General features: G+C 36.6%; 1 protein-coding gene across 1 annotated transcript; it reads right to left on the bottom strand.

Moving 5' to 3' along the window:
* Positions 1-202: 202 nt before the first annotated feature.
* Positions 203-7,870, bottom strand: LOC143546205 (uncharacterized). Its single transcript, XM_077037915.1, has 7 exons — positions 7,667-7,870; positions 3,592-3,999; positions 3,430-3,515; positions 3,251-3,342; positions 2,996-3,183; positions 331-546; positions 203-265 (listed from the first exon to the last, which is right to left on the bottom strand). The coding sequence occupies exons 1-7, from the start codon at positions 7,868-7,870 to the stop codon at positions 203-205; spliced, it is 1,257 nt and encodes a 418-aa protein (XP_076894030.1).
* Between the last annotated feature and the right edge of the window lie 864 nt (positions 7,871-8,734).

Raw genomic sequence — 8,734 nt, 5'->3', positions numbered from 1 at the left:
TGATAACACCGATAACAGGAAAATTAGACTGGCCACCATAAATAATTTGTCTTCTATTTTGATGTGATCCAATAAACAATTTATTTTATGTTAAATAATTTGTTACAATCACATACTATGTAAAAAAAAAAAACCTCAATTCCAGCGTAATGTTGATTCGACATGGGATACTACATCATCCTATAACATAATTGTTAAGTATTTAAATAACACAACGTATAACAACATGAAAGTATCCTTTACCCCACTCCCCAATTTCTTTTTCCTGAAAAAAAAAATAATAAACCAAAAAATCTCAAAATCACTTGCTATAAATTGAAGCCATTATACAAGTCCAGAGTCCCCCATCACATTCCTTTTCTTCCAAATAAGTTTATTGAGTGTCACAAACATTAAATTGCTTAGGTTCCTCTTGTGCATTCTGGTGGTGGTAGTGGTCTGCATTAATGGTCGGTTGGCAGCCGAAGCAGCCCCAGACTGTAACCCGATCCAACTAAGTCCATGTGCCACCACGATCCTATCTTCCATGGCCCCATCACGAACTTGCTGCGGAAAGATCAAAGAGCAGTTGTCTTGCCTTTGCAAGTACATCAAGAACCCAACATTGCAGAAGTTTATCAACACTCCAAATGCTAGAAAGGTTGCAGCTACTTATGGCACCCCTTTCCCCACTTGTTAATCAACAAACCGTCACACACTCGTTATCTTTGTTAAGTTTTCTGCGTGTGTTTTTATTTTGTTTGAAAGTTATTAAGTTCAAAAACAAGGCACTTATTAATATTAGCAGTACGTAATATATCTGGGATGGTACTATGTATGGAAGTGTAATGCTTTTTTTTAAGGTTGATGATATTTTGTAGTATGTTTTATAAAGGAGATATTGAGTTTTAAGAACCTATGCTTAATCAAACGAACTTAATCGAAAGTGAAATGATCCCGTATCATGTAAAAAGTGCTTCAGTTACAGTTAAACTATTTATAACCACATTTTTCAGTAACGAACGATTTAAAATCTGGAAAGAGGGTAAAATGTTTATATTTATTTTGAAAAGGATTTTCCGAAGCATAAAACTAGTTGACGAAGGGATATTTTTTTATGGTAAATGTTCGATCGTTTGAGATTTATCATTTTAATTGTTACAGCTAACTATATTGTTCTTGAATGTGGGATTAATCACTTTGAAACTGTATGTAGATCCAAACACCCTTACTATTGGAGCTTATGTTAATTACCTTTGTCCCAATCATGATCTCAATTAAAATGATGAATTGTAACAATCCTTAAAAGTTAAAACTAAGGCAAAATAAATGGGACATGGTCATCCACTCATCCAATCTTCAAAAGGAACCCCTTTGAATATAATGAAGTCAAGCATTATTAGTACTTTGACTGAATGACTGATACCCATTTTGGTGAGGGTGAAAAAACCAATTGAGAATCAAATAGATTGGATTTTAGGGTTATTGTTGAACTTAAAAAATTCAGCTGTAAGACCATATACAGCAGTAACTGATGAGGGACCAACTATTCAAATGGAAGATTTGTAAACAAACCGATGAGTATGTAGAAAAAAAGTAGAAGGAACGGGTCAATAACTTGGTTTCGCTTTAAATTTATGATTTTTATTATTTACTTTAACTAAGGTTAAACGGTTGGTTATGCTGACCGAAATTAATAATTACAGTTGTCTTTTATTTCAAGGACTTTAGTTAATATGTAAGTTACTTTGACCGAATTTGATGCTTCAATTATCATCATAGCCAAGATTCATTTGTAATGCCAAGAAACAACTAGATATTGTAATTAACTTTATTCCATTTTGGTTTTCTATAATCAGAAGGACTAGGTGTTACGAACTGCTATTCGACACTTTGCAACAAACTTGGGGCCATCAATAATAACTTTAACTAATTATAAACAACCATATAACAAGACTATTAGGGACCATAAACAAAGTCAAGTAAAGGGGTTAGCAATTAGCACCATACACACTTATATAAAATAGTTCTCTCTCAAGTCATAAGTCTTTTTCTCACCTCAAAGTCGGGTTACCAGGAGAATCTTCTCTATGTGGCGAGAATAAACGGTGTTCTTAGTTGCATGTCTATGGTTGCAGTGCTAGTAAGTTGTCCAAATTCCTTTTACCATCGTTGGCAGAGTACTCTTAACGGAATTGAAGATTTCTCTCAGCTACACCATACTTTCTCAGAACATAACACAACATGGTAGAGACTGTTTCGATGTGGTCAGTCTTGATATTTTTTTCTTATTCTTCTTCTTAAACGAAGATTACAATTTATATGAAAACCGATGCATAAAAATGGAAAAAGATAAACAATAAGAAAACCTATAACTAGAGTAAATAATTATAGGTAAATTTAATTAAAATGTTAGGATTGTATCACAACAGCGAGGTACTTGAAAGTCAAAACAATGTGGCACACAATCACTACTCCAATCTGCACTCTAATCTTCACAGCATCTCAAACATACATGCTTTCTGACTTCATGGTTCTCATGCATTTTCATCAACAATCTTTACCATAACAATCTCAACCTTTACACACTAACAAGATGGCTAAGCGAGTGAAATTTACATTTTACACACGTATAAACAATAGCTTCAGTTTTCAATTTCAACTTCCAGTTCCTACTAGTTTGACCAAACAGACAGTTTAGTAAAAATTGAGCGAGCCCTCCAATATTTTGCTAACCAACGAGATGAATTAAATTGCAGCCGGTAGAAAGTCGGTGGAATATAGACGACCACAAGTCACTAGGTAAATTTGTTTTAAATGTGATCGCCACATGTAGCAAAGCATGCGAACAGGAGTATTCGCTCTTCCTTTTCATTCAACATGTCAAAACTAACCACCTCAACAACCAACGTTACGTACACTGGATATCATTTAGGTTACTTACAAAACATCAGGTTACCACAAGGTTAACAAGATATCATCTGCGCGAAAAGAAAAGATAATCTGGATGATTGACCTGTAGCATTGTCAGCCAGCTGTCAGCAGCCTGCAACAAATCGGTCACCAACCGCTGATCATTGTGGACCCATAGTGGTACTGGCTTAAACTTGTAAGAAGCAAGACCAAACACCGGTAATGAAACCACTGGAATGCCATCTATCCCATTTGGGTACCTTACAACAGGTGGATGATCACATTGATCACCTGCAACGAATAAAAGTTATAAACATGCAACTTTCGGATAATTTATCGGGAAAAATCTATGACTGACCTGTAATGGGAGTGTGAAGAGAATGAAATGTGAGAAAGCAAGCATCAAGATCTTTTAAGGTGGACCCCATGGGAATTCTATATATCAGGTACCTAATAATAATAGCACCACAAAGGTCCATCAAGTCACATACATATGACAAACTAATTATAAGTATTACAACAAAATTTAAATCATACCAAGCTACTGAGAACCAACTGGATGGCATCAAGTCACAACTTCTTAAACTTTTTAATTCAGGAAAACACCGCGCAAGATCAAGTATCTGTTAACAGAAAGAAAATAGAATTCAATAATGGAATGAAATTAACAAAATAACCTACTTTCAAGTTTCAACTAACCTTATCAGCTAACGGTTCTCGGCCCCAAGGCTGATTCCACTCCATATACTCAAATAACAGGCAACTTTGAGAGTTAAGAGAATCACTATCATCACTACAAAAGCCTTCTTCATCATTCATTGACAACTGACTCATTTGCATACATAATTCACTATATTCATAATCACTGCTTGCATCACTACTTGAATCCTTAAAAGAGTCACTACTTGAAGAGTTTAAAGGGTGTCCATATATTTGAATTCCAGACAAATAAGGCACATAATATTGGATCACACTATCAGTTTCATCCAACATTAAAGGGAATCCAGCACCATATGCACTCCATTCCTTAAAAGATTCCCATAAATCACCTAGCACAAAATATGGTTGACTTTCCATATCAATAGTCCTCCATCCTTTCATAGCTCTCTGTTGTCACACAATTCAATCAAATTCACATTTGACATTGTTATTGTTCTTAAACTAATAATATGACTCAGTTAATTTCAAATTAAACAATATAAATATAACATTATCACACAAAACATGAAATCTGTTCATTAATAAGCTTTTATAGAAGTATAGTACCAGTCACCAAATAGAAAGCTGCAACTTTAAATCAGAAAACAAAATTAGTTGACTATCTCACAGTCAACTGACTGTCTCATGAAATATGTTCGTCATTGACTGCGAGCTACTGAATACAGGATCGATAAAAAGCTCGAAACAAACTGAGCCTCAAATAAAGCTTGTTTAGTTATCGAGTGTGAGCTCGAGCCTTGTATGGGAAGATTGTTTAGGCTCGTCGGGCCTTAACGAGTCTTGTGTATTTTTATATTTTAGCTCCTTTGGGCCTCTATTTATTAACTTCACACTACACAACATAGCTCGAGCCGAGTTTTGGCTCGTACAAGGTACTGCACACGAGCTTGAGCTGTGCTTAGGCTCGTTTGAGTTTTCTATATATATATATATTCATTCTGGACCACACATTTAATTAAATAGATAAGATTGTGTGGTTGAGATTAAATCTGATTAAAAAATTAAAGTAGGAGAGAGAATAAACATGTAAGTGATCACACAAACTTTTACGTCCGTTACACATATGTAAAAAGTCGATTTGGTGTGTAAAAAATTCTGTAATTTTTTTACGTATATGTAATCTACATATATTACGCATGTGTAAAAAAATATTCAAAAAAAAATTTGTTATGTTGAGTTCTTTTGAGTTCTTAAAACTCAAAAGTGGTTCTCATTTAAAATCTCCTATATATATATATATGCATTATAATAAACACAACAGGAAAGATATATATGCATTATAATAAACACAACAGGAAAGACAGGTGAGCATAAAGAGTCTTGGTGGTGAAATGAGGTCGTACAAGACAAGAAGATAAGGGACAAACAAGGAAGTTTTAGGGAGCTTATGAGGTGCACGGGAGGAGCGAGTGGGATTGAGGGAGACTTACAAAACGGCCAAGAGAGGGGCGAAGAAGGCAGTGTCAGAAGCAAAGAACACGGCATATAAACGGATGTATGAATGTTTAGAAACAAAAGAGGGAGAACATGTTATGTTTAAGATTGCCAAAGCCAGGGAGCGTAGAAGGCAAGATCTAGGGCCTGTGAAGTTTATAAAGGAGACATCAAGCTAAGATGGCAAACATACTTCCACAACCAAGAAGAATATGACTACACAACCTTTCAACGACAACCGAATAATTGTTACCGCCGACGGATCATACGGGAAGAGGTGCAGACTGCACTCAGGAGGATGGGAAGGGCTAAGGCGGTCGGCCCAGACAACATACCCATCGAGGTGTGGAAGTGTCTGGGAGAAAGAAGAAGGAGCCATGTGATTAACTACTTTGTTCAATATTATCCTCAAATCTGGTAAGATGCCAAACCAGTGGAGGAGCAGCGTCGTAGTCCCTATCTATAAGAACAAAGGAGATGCCCAATGTTATGGTAACTACCGAGGAATCAAGCTACTAAGCCATACTATGGAGCTATGGGAAAGAGTGATTGATGTTAGACTTAGACGGGAAACTCAGGTTAAGGTGAAGCAATTTGGCTTCATGTCGGGGCGTTCCACCATGGAGGCAATACACATCATAAGAAGATTGATGGAAAAGTATAGGGAGAAGAAGTGCGACCTTCATTATGATGTTTATTGACCTAGAAAATGCGTACGACAGTGTGTATACCAAGTGCTTTGGGACTGCCTCGAGGGTAGAGGGGTCCCGAGGAAATATATAGAGATAAATATGGATATGTATGCCAGGAGTGCTACAAGTGTTCGTGCGCCCGTGGGGGATACTGACCTCTTCCCTGTGGAGGTAGGCTTTCACGGGGGGTCAACGTTGAGCCCGTTTCTTTTTGTAGTAGTCTTGGACGAGTTGTCAAAGTCGAGTCAAGAGACACTCCCCTGGTGCATGATGTTAGCAGACGATATTGTGTTAGTTGCTGAGAGAAAACAAGATCTTAACATGAGGCTAGAGGAGTGGCGAACAACCTTAGAGAAAAAAGGCTTAAGGATTAGTCGCTCTAAAATGGAGTACCTCCACTGTGAGTTTGGTGGAGTAAATGACAATGAGGACGTCCAGATCACCATTGAAGGGCAAGTGGTTCCACATGTAACAAAGTTCAAGTATCTAGGATCGTTAGTCCAGAGCAATGGGGAGTTCAGTGATGTGGCCCATCGAGTTCAGGTAGGATGGTGTAGATTGAGAGCAGCTACAAGTGTATTGTACGACAGGAGATTCCCAACTAAACTAAAGGGAAAGTTTTATAGAGTCCCAATTAGACCTGCAATGTTATATGGACCAGATTGTTGGCCATCAAGAAGGCAGAAGAGCAGAAGATGGAGGTAGCAGAGATGAGAATGGTACGCTAGATGTGTGGGCAAACAAGGTTTGACCGAATAAGAAACAATGAGAGATTAGGGGTAGCTAACATATCAGACAAAATAAGAGAGTGGAGATTGAGACGGTTTGGACATGTGAAGAGAAGACAGACAACGAATCATGTTATATCCGTAGAAAACATTACTACAGAGGGGAGGAGGGGTATAGACCGACCTAAATTGACTTGGGATGAGAGAATTATGCATGATTTGCTACACCTAAACCTCTCTGGGGACATGGTTGAGGATAGAAATTCTTGGAGACATAGAATTAAGGTCAATGACTTTTAGGGAGAAAGTAATACCTTAGGGGCTTCTCGTTACCTTATTTTTTTGTCACACGCCATTATGTTATTTTCTTTTCATATATTATGTAGGTTTTTTTTTGTATTTTATTCTTATTATTTCAATATATCTATATATTATTATCATTATTAGTGTTATTATTAATTATATTACTGTTGAACTTTGATTGCCTTTATATTCTCCCATACATATGATTTTTAAAGCTGAGGGTCTCTTTGGAAGCCACTCTCTATTCTATTGGATAGAGGTACGGTGTGCCTACATCCAACCATCCCCAGACCCTACTTATAGCTTTGCTATTGGCGGAATTTCCACCGGGTATGATTGATTGATAATAAACACTGTTTATAAATTAATTAATTAATAATAAATGAGGGACTTCTATGCATTAATTTCACACTACACAATAGCGCTCGAGCTGAGCTTTGGCTTATTTAATTTAAGGTATGGCACACAAGCTCTAGCCAAGCTTAGGCTCGCTTAAGGTTTTCTTAAAAACAATACAACTGTATATAAATTAACTAATAAAGAATAAACAAGCCGAGCTTAAACTATTTGAAAAAAAAAATAAACTCACGAGCTGAGCTCAAACTTTATAAAAAGAGCTCTAAACGAGCAGAAGTTTAGCTCAAGCTGGAAAAAATGACTCATAAGCCGAGCTCGAGCTTTAGAAAAAGAGCAAAGCTTGAGGTTGAGCTAATTGTAAGTCAAAACGAGGCAAGCAAAGCTTGAGGTGAGCTCGTAGTAAGTCAAAACAAGGCGAGCTCGAGCTAGCGTTAGTCCGATTACTTAAAAGATATAGCGATGAGCATTAATCGAAAAATCAAGAGAAGTAAACTGAATCAAACATTATATTAATATTAATATCAAATGAGAGAGAGTAACCTTAGAGGGATGCTGAGCAGTTACAGAAGGCGTAACAGATTCCAGAAACCGTTCAAGGTTACACAACGCTGAAGAAGATTCCGTCGCGTTGACGTCACTTTGAACTCTATGACGATTGCCTCTGCCTTTCACAGGAAGAAGATTGTAAAACCTATCATCATCGCCGCCACGACTCCGCCCAAACTGCAATCCAGCTCCCAACATATCCAATCAGTCAATGAAATAATGAGTAGTAGAGTAGATTGGTTAGATAATATTAAACTGATAGATGAAACCGCGCTGGCTACTATTGTTTATTATTATTATTATTATTATTATTATTATTATTATTGTTGTTGTTGTTGTGTAAACAAACAAGATGGAATCAGCTGATTGGGATTATTATTATTGTTGTTGTGCCTGTGATGGTTGAAAGGAGGAGGATAGTAATTGAACTAGTGGTTTGATTTTATGAGAGAGACCAAAAACACCCTATGTGACGAAAATGGATGGGCGGCTATTTATTATAACAATCATGTACTAAACTAGCTGGACTCACTCACGGGTTACGACCGGAATTCAATCGAGATCGGTTTGTTTCGTTACTATATCAACACTCAGTTATAACAAATGAGAAACAACCGGCTGTTAAAAGGATATATCAACATATGCTTTGCATCGAATGAAAACAAATTCTGATATCGGTTCTAATAATACCGAGATCGATATCAATGTTGTTTAATACTTGAGTAAAGTGTCTAGTTCTTGTGGTTTAGCAAATAATGCGAATTTAGTTCAAATAGTTTATTTTTTGCATAAGGACCATTCACGTTTCCCAATAATGCGAATTTAGTCCAAATCACTAACTCTGTTAAATTGAATCGTTAACTCAGGGATAGACATGTCTTTTCACTCTTTCTTTATTACATGAGTACAGTGCCAAAATCGTCCCTGAAATTTGGTCACATTTGCTAATTTCGTCCAAAAATATTTTTCTTCACAATTAGACCCTCGATGTTTCCCAACTGTTGCCAATTTCGTCCAATTTGTTAACTCGGTCTAAATTTAACGTTAACTCAGGGGTTTTAC

Source organism: Bidens hawaiensis, unplaced genomic scaffold (genome assembly GCF_021521415.1).
Source record: "Bidens hawaiensis isolate Kalapana, Puna unplaced genomic scaffold, B.hawaiensis_p1.1 tig00014284_1, whole genome shotgun sequence".
In the NCBI taxonomy this organism is placed as follows: Eukaryota; Viridiplantae; Streptophyta; class Magnoliopsida; order Asterales; family Asteraceae; genus Bidens; species Bidens hawaiensis.
The sequence above is the reverse complement of the archived record's forward strand: the minus strand, read 5'-3'. Positions and strand labels throughout refer to the sequence as shown.